The sequence below is a fragment of the Equus caballus genome, chromosome 22 (assembly GCF_041296265.1).
Source record: "Equus caballus isolate H_3958 breed thoroughbred chromosome 22, TB-T2T, whole genome shotgun sequence".
NCBI lineage: Eukaryota > Metazoa > Chordata > Mammalia > Perissodactyla > Equidae > Equus > Equus caballus.
This window is the reverse complement of record NC_091705.1, coordinates 4,492,128-4,512,304: the sequence shown is the minus strand read 5'-3', so window position 1 is coordinate 4,512,304 and position 20,177 is coordinate 4,492,128. Positions and strand designations below refer to the sequence as shown.

At 51.1% G+C, this 20,177-nt stretch overlaps 1 protein-coding gene across 3 annotated transcripts in view; it reads right to left on the bottom strand.

Annotated features, from left to right (window-relative positions):
* The window catches only part of NKX2-2 (NK2 homeobox 2), a 34,336-nt gene that overhangs the window by 4,911 nt on the left and 9,248 nt on the right, over positions 1 to 20,177 (bottom strand). For 2 of the 3 annotated variants that reach the window (XM_001489173.5, XM_070246861.1), the window contains exon 3: positions 17,885 to 19,340. In XM_001489173.5, coding sequence (XP_001489223.1) covers positions 18,778 to 19,340 — 563 coding nt within the window. In that variant the 3' untranslated portion in view covers positions 17,885 to 18,777. Of the gene's footprint in view, positions 1 to 17,884; positions 19,341 to 20,177 lie in introns of those variants that run through there. The other variant, XM_070246862.1, reaches the window with a different exon arrangement.

The window sequence follows — 20,177 nt, the reverse complement described above, 5'->3', positions numbered from 1 at the left end:
ATGTGGCAGAAGCAGTCTCTGGTTTCAAAAAACACCCCATTGTGGCAGTTTTAAAATTTGTGGCCACAAATTCTTTACTACTCCTTCCATCAAGAGGTGAGGCTTCTCTTCTTTCCCTGTGAATCTCCCTGTGAACTCTGACTACTTCAACCAGTAGTGCTTGGCAGAAGTGAGGCTATGTGACTCCCAACTCCAGGTCATAAACATCCTCAAGCTTCTGTGTTTCCCTGTGGAATGTTAACTCTTGGAGCTTTGGGCTACCATGTAAGAAGTTCAGTTACTCTGAGACAGCCTTGCTGGGGAAGCCACATGGAGGCATTCTGGTTGACAGTCCCAGCCAAGCCCATCCTTCAGCCACCCCAGCCCAGACGCCAGACATGGGAGTGAAGAAGCCCTCTTAGAAGGGGGGTCCTCCAGCACCAGTGGCTCCAGCCTCAGCTCAGACTATCTGAGGCTCCAGACGTTGAGGAGCAAAGGTGAGCTGTCCCCACTGTGCCGTCTGAACTCCTGACCAGCAGAATCTGTGAGCAGGAGCAAATGGTGATTTACGCCACTAAGTTTTGGGGTGATTCATTACACAGCAATATGTGACCAGCACACCTGAATTAGAAATTGGTCACACACACAAAGAACATCACTGTGCTGCCCTACTCCATCCTTCCAAATTCAAACCCAAAGGCTACTGGTGACCCTATGTGCGTGAGAGACAGCGTGAAGAAATCCGAGTACTGCGGACGATGAAAAGAAGCCCATGAAAAGCAGGCAGAGCTCGGTGTGTGGAGCTCAAGCCAGGAGGCAGGTTCTGGCACAGAGCTGGTGTCTCTCTGTGGTGGGATGTTCTGTATACAATGCGAGTTAAGTCAATGATGCTACATTCCTCCTGACACCTCAGAGAGCCACTGCTCCAGGGAGAATAAAAAATTTGAAAGAAACATGAGTGGAAATCTAGGTGATATTTGTATGGACCCTTTGAAGGGTGGGCAGGATAACTATCTCCTCTATCCCCCCTTTCCTCCTCTGATTGCCTCTCTTTAGTCTCCCCACTCCCCCGCCTCCCTTAGGACACTTGCCCCTTCTTAGAAGAAGGAAAAGAGTCCCAGATTTCAATTCCTCCCTCTTTCTTGCAAACTCTGGTGGCTCCTTCTTCAGTGGGGTATTAGTGGGATTTTCCCCGCCCAGGGCTCTGCTATTGCAGAGTGAGGGCCCCACAGGCAGTGGGCCCAGGCACTGGGGGCATGCTATGGGCACTGCCCTTCCCATTTTGACTCCCTGACAGCGATGCAGCCGCCGCTGCTCTCCTATTGAATTCGCCTATGAGAAAACACAACAAGCCACAGCCAAGGGCTATTAGTTTTCTTCCAAAGACTCCAGTCTACGTAAAGAATATATGTTCCTTCTAGTAGCATTACTTTGACTTACTCCTGTCCATAATGACACAGATATGACCATATTAAAAGACCTTTTGCCTGCTTTGGGGCTTATTTTCATTAAAAGAGCTCTCAGGTTAGCTGAGATTGGCTTTGTCTGGAGCCGGCCAGGACCTCGCGTGCCAATGACAATGGACCCTTTCTGATCCCATGGCACCTGGAGGGAAGGCAGGTGGGGAAGGGAGTTTCGTTTCAGGTAAGCCTGCACTCAGGTATGACGAGGCACCTTTGCTTCATGACTGCAGTGTGGCCCATGGGCCAGTGCGATGGCTGTGAGGTACAGTGGTAACAGCTAAGAGGGACTACTGCTGGTGCTGCTGGTGGTTTTTCTAAGCATCTGCTCTAACATTTCACATTACGAGACATAACATTCACCTTTTTCTGATGCTACCTGATGAGCCACTTATTCTGTAGCTGGTAGAGCAGGAAGGTTAAGGTATGAGCTCTGACTTCAGACGGCATGGGTTTGAATCCCATGCCTGCCACTTACTATGCAATTTCAGGCAACTTCAACCCTCCCATGATGTGGTTTTTCTATCAGTGAAATGGAGGCGCTATGTGGTACCTCCCACATAAGGCTGTTGTAAGGATTAAATAAGGCAATGTATGTAAAGCACTTAGAACGGTGCCTGAATAAAGTAAATACTAAACAAGTACGAACTACGGTTATTAAAATTCGTTTTCTTTTAAAGATTGATGAGCAATTGTCATATAAAACTGATTCGTCGTGACCTCACCATCCCTCATTACAAAGACTCTAAAGACACAGCCCCCCTCACAATGCAGGAGGCTAAGTCAGCACCCACATCGTGCCCCTCCTTCAATAGCGAGAGCTCACCTGACCAGGTGAGGGGCGCTCTGACAGCAAGAAGATTACTTCAGAATCAGGCTTTGGAGCTCAGCTGAGCTGGGCAGATCATATTTTAAACAACCCCTTTCTCAATCTCCTTTGTTTCCACGTCTACTCATGACGATCAAAACCACCTTTACTTTCCCCGTGGGTTTTGAGTAACTCAGCTCTTGGACAGCCTTGACCTTTTTATAACACGTTCTTTCTTATAAAGCCTTTTATATTTGAGGGTGGAAGACTGCTTTATCCTCCATCTCCTGGGCAAACAACCCTGACCCCTTGACCATGTTTCTTCTGGAAGCCAATCAAAGAATAAGCTACTCTCCTCGAACATGAGGACTCAGAGCCATCATGGAAACAGGGCAAAGCGGGAGTTTATGGCCACGCTTGGTGTATTCTTAGTTGTTTTGAGGACAAGCTGTTATATTCTTTGAAAGAAGTTTCCAGTTAATAAACACAAAAATAAGTACCCACAAATGTAGACATATACAGCACATTTTAAATTTACTTCATTTTAAAAATCATGTCCACTTCTCGAAAGCATATAAAAACTGGGGGAGGAATGGTGGGCATCCTGGGTTGGTTGCTCAGCATCAACATGTTCACTTTGTCCTACCCCCCTCGCTGTTCATAACGCATTTTTGTAGCATTTCATTTTGAGGTTACTTTAATGTTCAGTTTAATGAGACCAAACTTCCACTGTGAGAAATCACAATTGGGGTAAAAGAGACAAGGCGATACCTGGAGTTGACCTTGGAGATAGCTTTTAAGATCTTTGGAAGTTACTATTAGGAAGAAATCTTCAAGTACGTGAACTTTGTTTGAAATACCTACAAATCTGTTCAAAAGTGTCCTCATGAATGAGAGAAGTACACAAGCACCAGGAGGCCAACATCACAGTAATAACTGCAATAGGCAAGATCCCTCGCTGGATGCCAAAATCAGAAGGCAAAAGTTTGAAGAGAACCAGGATATCTGCATAGTCTAAACAGTCCCTCTCCTAAGATACTTGTGAATTACAAAGCGAAAACTAGTAACTACAGTGGAGGAACCAGGCAGACGCCAAATTATCCACATGATCACGGTTAACATCACCAGTGATAAGATACATCCACATCTCTGACACCATGTTCTGAGGGTATCTTACTTCTGTAGTATTCTTGCCCCAAATGCACAATTTCAATCTCATGAGAAAACACCAGACAAATCCAAATTGAAAGACATTTACAAGGTAACTGATCAGTACTCTGTAGAAGTTTCAAGATTGTGAAAGACAAGGAGAAACTGAGGAACTGCCCAGATTGGAGAAGACTAAAGAGACGTAATACCTAAGTGGAAAGTGGGATCCTGGACCAGAAAAAGGATGTCAGTGGGAAAACTGGTGAAATCCAAATCAAGGGTGTAGTTAGGAGTATTGTTTCCAGGTTAATGTCTTGGTTTTGATAATCATTCTATGGTTATGTGACAGGGAAATGTTAGGGGAATCTGGGTCAGGGCAGATGGCAACTCTCTGAACTATTTTTGCAACTTTCTGAAAGTGTAAAATAATTTCAAAACACAAAGTTAGAGAAAAAAATAATTAAAAAGTGTTCTCTTCAATAGGTAGTCTCCAAAAACATATAGCTGCTTTGGCAGGTTTCATTGGCCTGGCAGATGTAAAGCCATAAAATTGCTTGAAAAAATTATATATAGAACTATTCAAAATAGATTCTTCCACCTTAAGGGAACAATTGAAATACCAAAAAAGTAAACGTTTTCCTGATGATGAAACGCTTCACAGCTTGATTTGGTAAATGTAAACACACGCTGGTGTATTGCCAAGTGTGATGACAGCTGCGTGGAAAAGAACTTTGTATCTGTCCAACTGACATCCTGTCATGGAATATCCCAAATCCTGACTTTTGAAAGCACAGTAGGAAACCCGGTGGTGTTCTCTTCAGTTAAAGCTGTTTTAACTCCAGAAAGCAAGATAAACAGAGGCTAATACAACCTGTTTACATTGGGTACTGACATTAGGGGGGACTGGAAAATGTATGCATTTTGATTTGAAAGCCTTCTTTCCTTTTCACACGTTTGGTCCAGAGCTTTTTAAAGAGGGCGCTCTTTCCCCCTGGTAATTCCTCCAAGAGAGCTCAACACAGCCCAGTACTTGGATCGATATTAAACCAGAGTTCTCACAGGCTAAACATTTAAGATTCATTAGGTGACAAATGCCAGGAAGAAAGATGGATCACCTGCAAGGATCCTGAATTCCACTGGTGATGCACTTTAGAGTTCTTTCATCGAGATGATGATTAGTACTATATGCAAAAGTGGCATTTTAATTAACACCTTCAATTTCCACCGGGCTTTGTGCGTTTTATAGCATTTTCTCATTTTATTTCAGCAGCAACAGCAAACCTTGATTGAGGGCCTACGGGAGTGAGACTCAGATCTGGCCCAGAGTCACTGCCAGCCCAGCTGAAGAGCGGGATGCATGTAAAGAACCAAACCCCACCATCAACCAAAAGAAAATCTAGACACTGGGTATCAGCACAGAAAGAGGTGCTGAGTTCTGGGGTTGATGAGAAAACTTTTGGGGCTAAGGCATTAGGCTGCAGAGGCCAGTAGAGGCGGAATGGCTGGAAAGTGGGTGGGCATCCAGAGGGGCAGGCCTTCCAGGTCCAGATGCAAAACTTGGTATTTTATTGAATAGATAGTGAGGAGCTCTTCAACTTTTTAAAGCAAGTATTTATAAAACTATATTTATGAAGATTTATTTGAAACAACATGTAGAACTAGTCAGGACTGGGGGAAAAAATTGAAGACAAGACCAACTGGTAGCTAATAACATGATCCAACATTCACTGAGAGCTTACTTAACCAGGGCCACGCTAAAGGCTATAAATGCATAATCACGTTTAATCCATCCAGTGTTCCTGTAACTAGGCTGCTACAGAACAAGAAAGGGAGGCGTAGAGGTTTTGAGTAGAATCATCACAACAGCAAGTTTGACCCAGAAGGTTAGTTGACGGCAGAGTCGGGACCTTAAACCAGCACTCGGCATGCAGATGGCAATACTGATGGTGACAATGAGGACACAGCTGCAGGGAATGACCATGTATTGAACATTTGTGGCAGGTAGGCACTATTCTTGGTGCTCTGCACACATTCGGTTCTAGGAGTGGGGTTGTGGTCTGGGCCTTCTCATCTTCAAGAATGCAGACTTTGATCCATGATAAAGGCCTGGAAGTGAGAGTGGGCTGGGGAAGAAGCGGGTTTGGCGCTGTGAATGTGGGGCTCCTCGGGAAGAAAGGGAGGAGCGGAGCAAGAAGCCCAAGGAGGCAGCTGGCAGATAGGGAGGAAGGGGCACTGTTTTGCTTTTAGTAAGCTGGAGACCACTTCCTGGTCTTGCGGTGGGGGGAAGATAATACTCTTTAAAAGAAGAAAAGGATGAATTTCCTTAAATTTCATCTAAACAATGTTAGCCATAAGTTTTGGAGAGTGTATTAAACTATAGGGTGGTCTTTCATAAGTTTGAAATCATTAAGAACCAATAATCCAATTAAAATAGATGGGTAGGTTTTAGTGAGCATTATCTTTAATTTTCTGAAGTCATATAAAAGGAATTTTCATTCACATAATAATCATTTGGAACAGTTTGAGAATTTTTCTGCTCAACTGTGTATTTGCAGAGCCAAACCTTTAGCTATCATTGTTGGAATTATCATTGGTAGAGGTATTACACATATAGAAATATATATTCAAACAGTGTAGAAGGTACAAAATGAAACCCTGAAATATCTTAGTCCTACTCCTCAGTGATACCATATTTGATCATATCTATTCTTGGTTCCGGCGGTTATTAAAACTGCATCTAAATTATTTATTTACTCAGAAAGGGCACATATTTTGAAGCTTATCAAAAGCCTGAATTGTGTATAAAATGGCATGGCGCATTTTGTTACTTTCGCCAGCAGGAGTTGACCCATCGTACCTTTTAGAAACAGACTTTATTGAGATTTTCAGCAGAGAGCTCTAAAAGGTTGGTATTTAATGTAAAAGTATGTTTTTAGTACCTGACACAACCACAAACAGCTACATTGCAACCATTACTAAATATTCAATAAAATGTTCATGTAAATTCTATTTTAATAACTTTAATGCCTTGTAAAATCTGAAGAACCTTTTAAATTGATGTGGTGTTAGAATGTTTAAAGAAATAAATTTGCTTTTAAGATCTGCTTTATCAGAATCTGTGAAGTTATATTGTGGCATAAACACGAATACTATAAATGCTGGGAGAACAAAAAGAAAAAGCCAACCTAAGAATGGAAAACATCGCTGTCAGATGTACTGTTACCAGTTTATTATTCTGGGAGCATTATGAAAGCATTCATCAGCATCGCCTTCCCTTACTTTTCAACCACACAGTTGAACTCCATCAGGGCATGGTCCTCCAACTTTACAGTCACTACAGGGATCCAGATAAGAATGGATTGCCTTGTTTATTCTGCACCTTTCGCATTTGAACGCTCTGGCTTACTGCTGCAAGATGAATTGGTATCGCGTTTCCTCATTTGATTAATTAACCCAGCTGCGATAATTGTGTCAGCATGCCCTGAACAAGCAGTCTCCCCAGCCGTCCTGCCCAAGTCTCCATGAGAGCCTTTCATTTTAACCAGTGGGTCTGGGGGTGCTGACAACAGCGTTCGTAATTGCTCTGTCTAATTGCATAGGAGCAGGGAGAAACTTTAAAAGGGTGTTTGCATCAAGAGTGGCATTCAATTTGCCTTGTTATTTTCTCCTGTTGCTGATATCATGCCTAATTTTAGGAAATGTCATTATGTCCACAGAAAGGAGCGAAATGGGAGTCGGAAGGGTTAACAAGAGAGCAATCGCTGCAACCCATCTCTCCGCCCCTCACTCAGTTCACACGCCTATCAACACCAGAATCCTGCCTCAGGCAACGCTGTCCCTCGATCGATGTCCATGGTCCACACTCTGTGGTGACTTCAGACACTCTTCTCTGACACAGAAGGCAGTCCTTCTGCCTTCCAATGTCATGAATTCCAGGGAAGAAGGCAAATCTTGACGTGTCTTCTTGTCCTGACTCACTCTGAGTCAGCAAAGGCAGCAGCTGGTGAGAGAGGCGACAGCGGTGGCCAAGGAAAGGAACTCAGTCACTCTGCTTAAATTAAAGAGCTCTAATAAGTTCCTTATTCCCAAGGGGTAGAATCATATTTCAATCTAATTTCCTTTATGACCTAAATTCGTTCTTCTGAGAAGGGTTCTATGGTATTCTCCAGCCCGTCAAAGGGTCTTTGGTGCACAAAAAATGAAGAACCTGTTGTAGGTGGCTCCATTCCTCCCTCCAGCTGAGCAGTAATTGGCATTTCTGAGTGTCCCCACATGTCCCGCCCCACCCGTCCCAGCCAGTTACATAGTCAGGAATCAACCAAGGCTCCTAACATATTTTTCAAAAACCTCCTCATCTTTTATGGAATTTTATCTAGCCTGAGGCATTTGTGATTGAGGGTAGAAAGAGTGTGTGAACAGATAAATATACATCCCCACTCCCAGCCCATTCCCTAACCCTTGCCATCACGGCTATTCATTTCAGAGTGAACTGAAGGTTTCATAAGAGCAGTTGAAGAGCTGTGAATAGTGGGTAATTAGCAGGTTAATTGCAGTGATGTTAATTAGCATTTATAGGAAGGAAGAAAGGCTAACATATTTTTCCTTTTACAGCTCCAAACAAATGTTCGGTATGATCTAGCTCTTCCCTGTTCAACATGGGAATCATTGGCCACATGTGGTTATTTGAATTTAAATTAATGAAAATTAAATAAAATTTAAAAATCAGTTCTGCAGCCACTCTAGCCACATTTCCAGTGCTTGATAGCCACATGTGGCTGGTGGCTACCGTACTGGAGAGCACGGGCACAGGACCCTCACTGCAGAACTATCCACCGGCAGTGCGCCCCGAGTCCTTTACCGTGTTCACCCGACACTCCAGAGCCTCGCCCCGCCTGTCCCTCCGGCTTGCTCCTCTTCTCCCCACCTCCTCTGTCCTCACCCGTTCCTGGGTGTGCAGCCCGCCTCCCTCAGCTCACTGGAGTCCTCTGCCATGAGAAGGGGTGTGTGCTGGGATTCCCATTGGGAGTCCAGCTCCTCCATTTCCAAATGATTCGATACCTTCACGACCTCCTTGTGATGCCCTTTGAATTAAGAAGGGCAGGTATATCCTTTTTAATTTTTTTTTTTAGCCAGTGAGGAATCAGGCTCAGAGAGCGTAACTAACTTCTCCAAGGTTGCACGTGACACAGACCATCTTCTGACTTCATCTTTCTGAGGTAAAAGTGTATTGCGGTCATGCGGTCTTCATTCCGAAGACAGGGAAGCCCACTCGGCTGTGCCTCTCGCAGGGTAACTGTGGGAAGGGTGTGGGCATGGAGCAGGGATCCTCCACATGGCTGGCAGCCCTGGGCAGCGTGTTTCCCTCTGGGCACCTCAGTTTCCTCATCTGGAAAATTCCAGCAGGGAGTTGTTACAAGATGATACTAAGATTTCTTAGCTCTAATGGTCAACATATATTTTGGATTACTTTTTACTCACATGGCTCTTAATTATTTATTTCCCAAATGATTCAAAGATTATTTTACAAAGTTTCCCTGCCTTTGTTTTTGGGGGGCCATCATTCGAGTAGGCTTCCTATTGATAATTTAATAGGGTCATCTTTAGCAAGGCATTTGGCATTGTCATCCAGGCCCTCACAACCCCAAGGGTGGTCCTGCACCAGCAGCAGCAGCAGCAGCCCCTGGGAGCTTGTTAGAAATGCAGAATTTCAGGCCTGCCAACTTGGAACTTGCATTTTATCAAAATCCAAGGTGATTCAAATTTGAGCAACTCTGCTCCAGGCCCTGCAGAGACAAGAAGAAAAGCAACTCACCTATGAAGAAATCTGCCTCAGGGGGACCAGGCACACACAGCGAGCTCATTGCTCCAGACACTCCCGGCCACACTGAGCCACATGGGCCACTCTCGTCAGGGGTTTTCCAGTTGGCGTTTGAGCCCTTTCCGGGCATGGATGTATTCTTTCCCACATCTGTCTCAGAAACATGAGAGAATCCATGCACCATACTTTCGGCCCTGGAGTCCACTTCCTTGGGGACTCGTCATCTGCTCTTACATCCTCTTTCTTCCATCTCATTAATACCCTGACTAAGGCTCTCCGGCTGGGAGTAGCCTTTTTGTGCACACCCTGGGGGACACAATTCAGTCCATAACATGCCATCTCCATAGCCTCTTCTGGGTAATGAGTGGCTCTTTCTGCATGTTGATGTCACACTCTGTACATGGGCGGTGTGTCCCTGTGTCCTGCGTCCCCAAGCCAAAAGTCAGGGTGCAGGCTGGACTTCAGGGAAGCCAACTGCCCATCAGATGTTTTGAACCCAGAACCTGACCAATGAGGACCGTGCAAACTGGAGGGTGCCTGCCTGATCCAAGGAGATTCTCTTTCCGGGGAGGTAGGAAAGTGAGCTGTGCTCAGAGCAGCTGGGAGCTCCCTTCTGATGGGAAAAGTCTGGCTCACTGGCCTGGAGGATGGATCCTGAGGGAATGAGAGCCATAGGTCCAGCTCTTCATAGGGCGTCTGTACATCCCAGCCTTGGCAATGAGGAGCCAGATGGCTGGCCAGCTGCTCGTTAGCCTCTGTATCCCTCCTCACACTGTTGCCTGGGCACAGTGACTCCTTGCCACCCCAAACTCTAGGACAGAAAGATGCATGAATGGTGGACATTCCCAAGAAACACGTAGGGGAGTAGGGCATTGGGATGGGCCATTAGGTCTTGGGTGACCTCTGAGAGACCAACGCCAAGTCCAGGATGAAGGCAGAAGTAAAATCCCAAGTATCTGTATCTCAGTTTGGGGTCCCCCAGAAGCTGCCCCTGAGACAGAGACTTGTATACAAGTACTTAATAAGGGAAAGGGTCCCAGGAAGGACCAACAAGGAAGGGGGAAGTGAGACAGGGAAGGGAAAGAAGGAATACCAGGTGTGTTAATGAGCAGATTGTGACTGAGGGCAACTGGGCTTCAGTCCCACTGCAGACCTCTGGGAGATGGCAGAGGACACGTCTCCAGTTCTTCCACCTGGGGCGAGGAAGCTGCCATTTATCCATCAATTTCCACCTGAAACTGGCTGAAGACCATGAACTTCGTAGCACCTGCCGACTGTTCAGGGGTCTGACACCCTCCTGCGCCTCCTTCAGGCACAGACTTGCAGGCTCTGGCAGTAGGCAGCCCTTGGCACAGGTGGGAACAGGGAGTGCCAGGGGCTGTGGGCGCTGTGCTGCAGTCCGTCAGAAACCCTTCCTCCCACCCAGAGCCACGTCTTTTCATGCTCGGAGGACGTGGCCGGATGAGCTGGTGGAGAAGGGCTGGCCATTTCTGAAAGGTGCCTTCAGGATCAGACCATCAGCTGTCTGATCCTCTGACATAGGTACAAAAATTGGATTTCTTTGTCTTGACCTCATAAATCCAACTCTCCCTTTTACATCAGGCGATGCTGAGACAATGCTTTGATGTTGTAGCTAGTAGAGTTAAAGAAACATGGAAAGGTCTGGAAGTAAATACTCAAGTAAGAGTACTTTTAAAAGTTCTCTAAATTTCTCAGATTAGGGAGCCCACACTATACCCAAAAGAATGATAACTTATTTTCCATTTCTCCCACATCTGGTAAAAGACAAGCAATCATCTAAGGATAGAACAATTGACAATTTAAAATCTATTTTTCTTGTTCCCCTTATCATCCTGGGGGGAGAGGGGAGTTGCTCATGTCACCAAAACCAAGGAGATGGCAGGCCACGGCCTCAGGAGTAAGAATAGACTCAGAGTGTGCCACTCAGGTGGCCCCTCGGCCTGTTCCCCCTTTGCTCTCCGGGAACACTTGCTGGCCCAGGATGGCCTCTCAGTACCCAGTGGAGGGGCTGGTGTGCAGGTTTCCTGGAGGAAGTCAAGGGCCTGGCACCACGCACCCAGACCAGCCGGGCTGGGCTCTGAGCACACATTGCTAGTGGGAAACGGCTGAGTCCTGCTCTGGAGAAGCCCGCCACCCAGCTGCCTCCCGCAGAACAGGAGAGAGTCTCTGCCCCCCGACCCCCTCTTCTGAAACAGGATAGGGCACCCTGGCGAATCCCACCTCCACCCCCAGGACTCTTTCTCTGTGAGGATACTGCCTTCTTCGGATGCACAGGGTGCTTAATTGCTCTGAGACTCGGTTTCCTCATTTGTAGAAGGAACAGATAGGCTGTGACAATCAGATAAGATGACACAGAAGTGCCTAGCAGGCGCCTGGCCATAGTGGATACTCAATAAATGGTGATGGTTGTCATCCTTCAGGTATGGGGGCTGGTGTCACAGAACCGTGGCTTTCTTTGTACCATTTTATGAACGAAGGCAAAAATACCACAGGTGAAAACAGGCAGCCAGGAAAGGGCTGGGATTTTTTTCATCTAAGTCTTTCAGTCGGTGCCTATATTCTGCAGGAGGCAGTATTTTGGGTGATAGAAATATTCTATTACTTAGTCATGGTGGTGGAGGCTACATGGGTGTCAGCCTGAAGAGGGGGGCGTATAAGGAGTTGGCTGGGATTGATATCTTTAGCCTCTTCCATCACACTCCAGGAGCCAAATTCAAGGGCTGAGAGTTTTAATTCTTCCAGAATGAAGATTTAGCAACCTGTCCTTTCTTCTCTAAAATAAGCAGACAAGACGTGCGCGCGCACACACACACAGACCCCTCAGCCCTGGTGTAAAACACACCTCACCGATACATGTCTTAATCCTGCAGGTGTCCGAACGCCGCTCCAGGACAGTGATCGATGGGGGAGTCTTTTCTTATCCAATCGCGCCACCACGCGGACAACTTGGGCACTGCAGAGTCCCTAATCTGACATCGATTCGCTAGCGTTGAAGGCCGAGCGCGGAGGGGAGGGGTGGGGAGGGGTGGGGAGGGGAGGGGTGGGGAGGGGTGGGGGAGAGAGAGGGGCTCAAAAAAGCAAAGGGATCAACCATTGGAGCCAAGAATGCCTTTGATGGGAGGCAGTTCCACCTCGTGCATCCACGGAAAAATCAGCGAAACAAGGTGGAATTGCAGGCCCTATTTTTTTTGGGGGGGGGGGGGGGAGCACAGACATTGAGGAATTTAACGCTTTCGGCCCCTAGTCCGCTGCTCCAGACCCAGCCTCTCAGAAAGGCACCAGGGCGGGGTTGGAAGTAGGAGGCATCTACAATCTGGCGCTCTTTCCACTCTCAAATACCCCTGCGCCCCAATCGAACCCTCAGCACAAGGAGCTCTTAGGTAGGGGGCGTTCTTGCCTCCCTCCCCGAGACCCCAAGGCCCCGAGTCCGCGTGGCGTCTCCCCCTGGTAACCAGGTGGCGCCACTGCACTGCTCGCCAATGGCCGGGGAAAAGCGTGAGGTGGCAGAGGGCTTCTCTTGCGTCTTTCTTCGCTGGCAGCAGCACCGGCACCTGATTGGGATTGGGGATGAGCAGGAGTAGCTGGAGCGCCGAATCGATGGCGGGCGAGAGGTGAGGCCTCTTCTTCCTGGGACTCCCTCCCTTCTCCCCCAAACCTAAATCAGAATCCCTCTTCGGCATTGTTCTCTCGCTCCCTGCACGCCCTGGACACCCACTCACCGCAGCCTTACAGAACTGCTCACTCTGCGTTCACTCACAGGGGACGATACGGACACGGACGTGGAGACCGCTCAGGATGGCAGAGACCGCGCCCTGGTGCCCGTCGTGGAGCCCTCCCAGCCGCCAGCGCGCGTCTGGACCACAGGACCAATTTGCTGTTGTTTGTGCCCATTCGCGATGGAAGTTGGGGAGGGGATGGGAGGTAGAAGGATGGGGGGGGGGGATTACAACGGAGGAAAAAGAGCGTCATCAAGAGCAGATAGATGGCTCCTGTCGTCGAGCACCTTCCAAGCCGCCCGTGCACCGGCAAGTCAAGGTTGGAGCGGGTGGCTCCCGCCGCCGTCTGACTTGCACGCTCTTATCCTGGTTCCGAGCCGCCGACTCCTCCTCGGCCCCCTCACCGGCCTGGGGCCATGCTTCCGTGGAAATGCAGCCCTGAACCTCTGGAGCAGGTCTCCTCCCGGCGCTCTTCCGGGACTAGGCCCGGCGCGCAGCCAAGCGGCTGGAGCGCGGTGCGGGGGCGCCTCCTGGCGGCCGAGGCGGCGTGCGGGCCTCGCAGTCTCTCCCACTCCGGGCAGTGCGTCTGCGGGACTCCGCTTCTGGCGCTGGCGGGCGGCCCTCTGGTCTGCGTTTCCCCACTTGCTCGGGTGGGGGCGCCGAGGCCTATGCGCCTCTTTATTAATAACGATGCCCCGGAGGAAAAAAAAAATTAGAGCCTTTAAAAACCAGACGGGGGAGGGGTGTGTGTGTGTGTGTTGGGGCGTTGGTGAAAGCAATAAAACTCAGATCGCTTCCTTGGAGAGATAGCGGCGGCTATAATGCGCCGAGGGGATCAGGGGTTTATTTGCAGATCCTGGATAAAAGATGATATATCGACACGGTTTAGAGTGTCATTGCGCCTGGCCTCTCAGGAAGCCACAAGTACATATTTCCTGAAATACCGGCCAACACAATATCTAATCCACACACCACTTAAGCACAGGAGGGGAACCTCAGCATCTCACAAGTTCGCGCCTGGTTTCCTAGCTCTGGGTGGGGAGAGTCCACCCGGGGCGGGATCTGGCGCGCCTGGACGCCCCCTTCCCTGGCCTTTGTCTTCAGTCTAAGTAATCACTTAGCGAGGGGCCTTAAATACGTCTGAGAACTGTCCTTATGCTCGGTAAATATTGGATTAGCTTTTCAATGACCAGGCTCTTGAAAAGGCTCGAGAAATCCACACCAGGTCTCAACTAAGCCCAACAGTCAATAGGTAAGGAAAATAAGTAGTTTCCTGGCGGGGCTGGGGAGGGTTGAGAAGGGTGTTCCTACTCTCACCAAATTATCCGATTCTACTAAATATGACAGTAGTACTAAATAGGAAAAGGGGGAGTGCCCATATGTTGGATTAGCTGGAATTTCCACCATCTCAGTTGTGGTCATTAAGGGCTGAGTGACTTTGCCCAAGGGGACACGCGCAGGCTCTATTTTTAGTCCCACCGAGCTCAGCATGAGCTTTTTGTTTAGCACATATTTTTCGTTTGGGGGATGCTTATGGGGGTTTTTGACTCGGCTACTGGGGAAAGGCATGACCCAAAGATCAGCGACTGCCCCACGCTGACTCGGACTGCTTAGGAGAGGCAAACGGCAGGCAAATTCCTGGGAAGCTCCGCTCTGTGTCTCTGTCATTGCCTTCTGCTAGCCAAACGGTGCAGGAGACATTGAGAATCAGAGAGGAAGTCCCTCTTTACTCCGACATGAGGCGTGGGGGGCTGGTGAAAGAAGTTCTTGAACTGGTTTCTTGTCGCACCGAGATGCCCATGGGATCCCTGCGCATAATTCGAATGACAGGGGATTGGTGGTCTGGCTAGGTGGAAGGGGCCTCAGAGCCGCCCGCAGCCAAAATCCAGCTGGACCCAGGACTGAGCCGTCCCTCGGCCTCTCCGAGCCTTTCCCGCAGCGCGTGGAAGGGTGGCTCTCTACGCTCAGGCGTCGCCACGGTTCCGGTTCCGGTGCGGGAGCAAGAGGACTGGATTTCATCTACCGTGGAGCTGCGAAGCCTGCGGGGTCCGAGCATCCCCCAGGGCCAGGCACTTCGGATCTCCTCCTGCAGCGGCACGGTCCGAGGGCTTCGACGCGGGGCTCCCAGGCAGGAGAAGCTAACTGCCAGTTCTGGCTCACAGCAACACGCCAAGCGCGCTCAAGGAGCCGCAACGCTTAGGGCATACGGTTCGCAGACCTGAGCCTGAGCGTTAGAGCCAGTATTTGGTGGAAGAGACAGAGAAAGAGAGAGAGAGAGAGGGAGAGAGAGGGAAGAGAGAAAGATATCCAGCTCTCGGCGTGTCATGGGGCCTGGGCGGGGCTAGCGCCCTCTGAAGCCATCAAAGACAGGGGTGGCTTTTTTCCCCTCCTCCAACCTCCTCCCCAATAGATATAGCACGAATTTTTAATGCGTCTTCCTTTCACAGACAACAATACAGGGTTTGAAAGCCGGACACAATTTGGGTTTTGTGCGGGTCCCTCCTCGCGCTCCCTCGGCCCAGCTGGCCATATGGAATCCAGCATGGAGCCCGCGGATGACAAAGGGACCCAGTGACAGGCCCAACAAAACCCCAAGGAGACTTCTGCCTGACTCCGGGATTCACTGCCCGCGATAAGCGCGCTGAATGGTGCGGGGGGCGGCGGGCCCTTTCTCCCTCTTCCCCTCTCTCTGTCCCCCGCGATCCTTTCTCTGTCCCTTTTTAATATGCACGCCTCTAACATCCCCGGCTCCCAGCTCTCCCATTGTGCCGTTTTGTGCGGCCCGCTGTAGATTGGGCGAAGATAGACTGCCGTAGCAGACCCTGCGCCGGGTGCGCTCCCAGGGCGCTGGGGTTAGGGCCACACAGGGCTCTGCGGGCGCTTTTATTGACTCTATAGGGACCCGAGGACAGAGAGAGGCAGGCGCTGGACCCACCTCCCCGGCTCCCGGCCGCGCGAGCGCACACCCAGACTGCGGGCTCGCGGGCCTGGCTACCGCCCAAAACGCGCCCTCAACGAGCATACTGTGGAAGCCTTAGAGAATTTGGACCTTCCAAGCTCCTTCCCTCCTCTTTGGAGGTCTGGGGGGTTCCTATGATCATTCTTGGCCCCCAGAAGTCCTGGGGCCTGAGTCTTGGAGCTGTGCCTCAGGCCTTGTGACAACTGCACTCCAAGGGGCTAGGAACTCTCACCTCCCTTCTCCGCGGATTGGGGGTTACAGAGAAGTTACTAGTGGGAGGGGGAGTGGTTGGTATTAGGGCAGGTTGAACATTCGACTTCTGCACAGCAAACTATTCGGGGGAGAATTCTCCTGGCCTTTACAGACAGCAAGAAATAAAACTCCAAACGTTTCCAAGCTAATGTGGGGAACAAAGGGAGACTCTTCTGCATTTAGAAAAACCTGGATGAACCCGGATGAACCTGGAGACGGGAAAGGACATTTAGGAGGGTATTAGAAAGACTCCAGCGCCCTCAGTTATCCAGGGGCGGGTGCGGAACGCAGGAATAACGTGTAATCACGTCCCTGGGCGTGTTGCGCTGAGTGCTACTGACGCGCAGATTTGGTCACACGGATAATCATGTTTGCTTTAGATATTCAATTAAATCTGATCATCAACTAGACGGAGCGAGAAAGTCAGCTGGGACCGCTCCCTTTCCTCGGCCTCCTCGCCCCCTGACCCCCACACCCCCACCCACGAAGGTGGAGCTCGAGAGAAAACTAGAGATAGAATTTCCGAATGGGGCCAACTTTCGATCCCAAGGCGTCGCAGAGCACCCGCTGGGCCCTGAGCTACAGAGCCTGGGTGTTTTCAGAAACCGAAAAATAGAGGAGAGGGGCACCCATTCCCCCCAAGTCCACATGGCCCTCTGAGACGCTCCCCCGCGCCGGCGAGTGTGCGCTAGCATCCGCCAAGGAGATCTCCCCGCGACAAGGGTGGGAGGGAATCAGTTTTCTACCAGGGATGGACCATGCGCCCTCCCCCAGGCGAACCGGGGGCTGTTTGCTCACTGCCCGCTCTCCTCACCCCAGCCCCGGAGGCCGGGGCGCACTACCCTACCTCCAAACTCCTACTTTCTAGCAAGCAGTTCACCCAGCTTCATGCCAAACAGCTGGCCTGGGCGATCGCGCGCAGCCAAATGCTAGGAGGGGACGAGGCACCGGACCTGGTCCAGGGAGAGGGGGCTGGAAACCGGGAAAGGATGGGGGCGGAAGAGAAGGGGGAAAGCTCCGTTTGCAGGGATTGCCACTGACTCCGAGTCCTTAGCTCTCCCGGCCAAAGAGCCTAGAGGAGGCCGCTGCACCCCCCTCCCTCCCCCGCGTCCCGGTCCCCGCGTCCCTCCTTATTGCCTCGAGCGCCCCGAAACCCGCCTCACCCTTCCTCCCTTCCCGCGCCCAGGTCTTCTACCTGTCTCCTGGGCCGCTGGCGTCCGCCAAGTTTGAAAAGGGGGTGGGAGCGGAGAGAAAGCAAACCAGTCTCAACCTCAGCGCCCCCGCCCCCTTCTTAGCGCGAGGTAAATCAAACGCGACAAAGTGAAAGTTATCGAGGCTTCAACAGCTTCTCAGGCTGAAGGAGCCACTCGGAGATTTGGGGCAGCGAGGAGGTTTGCTCTCCTTGCCTTCTCGTTTTCCACTTTTCCTCCCGGATTCAGACAGCGCGCGAGGCCGGGTGAGAGGCCCAGGAGAGGGCGGGCGACCCTGGCCTTTGGGTCTACAGCTCGCAGGCCCGAGGCCAAGCGCTTCCGCCCCGGCCCGGGGTCCGGAGCTCGGAGTGAGGCCTGTCCGGGGAGTCTATCCAGCGCCTCGCGCGGCCCTGGCCCCCGGCTCCGAGGGGAAGCCGGGTGAGAGCGCGGCTAGCCGTTTGGCCGGGCTCCTTTCCCAAGGCCTCCGGGCCTGGCGCAGGGCGACAAAGTAAGACAAACAGGAGGGCTGGGCTTGGTTTTTTTAAACACAGGATTTTTATTAAAATTCTTATTTAAAAAAATCGAAAGCTTTCAGCGCCCGGCGCTCTTGGGGAAACGCACCGAACCGCTGAGCTCCAACTTCCGGGGCTCAGGACCCGGAAGATGGGGCAGAGGGCTTCTTGCCTACACTTTTTCCTTTTTCATATTTAAGAAATGTTTGCACTGAACAAAATAAAAAAAGAAAGACGAGAGCAGGAGAAACCAAACGTAAGCAAACCGAAAAAAAACCACAAAGAAAGGAGTTAGGCCCTGAGGGGGAACAGGCCTGTCCTGAATGTCATTTTGGCAACAGTCACCACAGATATTTACAACGAAAATCGAAATCTGCCACCAGTTGTCTGAATGTTTACATGGCCATAAATATTTAGTATTTTCTTATTTAAAAAAAGGAGAAAAATCCTCGATATTTTTAAAGTGTTCTCCACTTGCTTTAAAAGAAGACGGCTGACAATATCGCTACTCACACAAATATATTTTACAAAATTCACAAAAGCAGGGGGTGGGGAGTGGGTTGGTCTTTTTCTCTTCACAAGTGAGGAGGTTAACGCTGGGACGATTCGGTCCCCGTGGGGAGGGGCAAAAAAGTGAAGCTGCGCAAACATTCTGTAAACACGGCTTATAGTTCAGCCCTCTCCAAAGGTTCACAAGGAGAGAGGACGGGGCAGAGCTGGGTGGTGGAATCTGCCGCTCCAAGGAGGCACAGGCAACCTCCCGCGCCTCCCCAACAGAGCCGAGAGTCAACTCGACTCCATAATAATAATTATAATAATAATAATCACCCTAAGGACCGAGTCCGCGTCGCCGCCGCCGCCGCCGCCGGGGTGGGGCCAGGGCCTAGGGCCGCGAGTCTCCGGGCGGCGGCGCTCACCAAGTCCACTGCTGGGCCTGGACCAAGGGGTGTGCTGTCGGATACTGGGGGGTGCTGGCCGAGCTGTACTGGGCGTTGTACTGCATGTGCTGCAGAGACTGCGCGCTGTAGGCCGAAAAGGGGATGCCCGCCTGGAAGGTGGCGGCTGCCAGGTCCTGGGCTTTGAGCGCGTGGCACGGCTTGCCGTCCCTGACCAAAACGGGCACGGCCACCCGGCGCGGCGAGGGCAGGGGCGTCACCTCCATACCTTTCTCTGCCCGGGCGCGCTTCATCTTGTAGCGGTGGTTCTGGAACCAGATCTTGACCTGCGTGGGCGTGAGGCGGATGAGGCTGGCCAGGTGCTCGCGCTCAGGCGCCGACAGGTACCTCTGCTGCCGGAAGCGCCGCTCCAGCTCGTAGGTCTGCGCCTTGGAGAAGAGCACCCGCCGCTTCCGCTTTTTGCCCGCGTCCCCCCCGCCGCCTGGGGTCTCCTTGTCATTGTCCGGTGATTCGTCGGCCGAGGGCTCCGGGGACTTGGAGCTCGAGTCCTGGGGCGCCGCGCCGGCCGCCAGCCCGTGCACTGGGGGAGAGAGAAGCGCGTCAGGCTACTGGAAGCCGCGCGCAGGCTGGGCCAGACCCTGTGCGCCTGGGATCCTCGGTGCGCCCCCAGCCCTCTGCACCCCTCAGCCCGGCCCCACTGTCTTCGCCTTGACCCCAGCCCTGCTCCACGCATGACAAAGCCATCGGCCTCCCCCAGGGGAAAGAGGAGAAGCGGCGGGAGTGGGGGCTCAGGACGTGCGTTACTAGGGGTTCGCACAGTGTGGGTGCGTATTTCGGGGGAGTGACGCACGGAGATGATCATCGCGGGTTCAGGGCTCCGGCCCCCTTAAGCAGTTTCCTCTCGGGAGAGACGTGGGCAGATTTTTAAAAGAAAAATCCCACAATCCCGGCATTGATCGGCTCAGCCATTTAAGGCAGGTTTTTGGGGGCCTTCGTTTTTGCTTTCGACTTTCTCGACACCCTCCGCGCCGCACAAAGCGTCCTCTATGATCGCGCAGGGGGCAGGGTGAGCCATTTATACGCGGGCCGCCGGGAGCCTCCCCCACCCTCTCCCCATGCCCCGAGGCTTGCTGGCTCGCTCCAGTGCTCCAGGCCAGTCCCTCCCGGCTGTCCGAACGGGGGAGCCCCAGCTAGAGCCATCAGTCCCAGCTGACTGCTGTAACCAGCCCTTGGGAAGTAGTCCCCCCCCCCCCAATTTCTCGCTTTGAAAAAAATATCCGAGACCGAGGCTTTTTCTGGGACTAGCGGGGCTCGACGCGGAGGAAAGTATTAGGGCCTTCTAAACAAGTGCTGAAACGCTTTCCAGGGGTGCAGGGTGAGGGATCCGGCGTAAATGGCTCCGTCCCCTTTCTCCCCC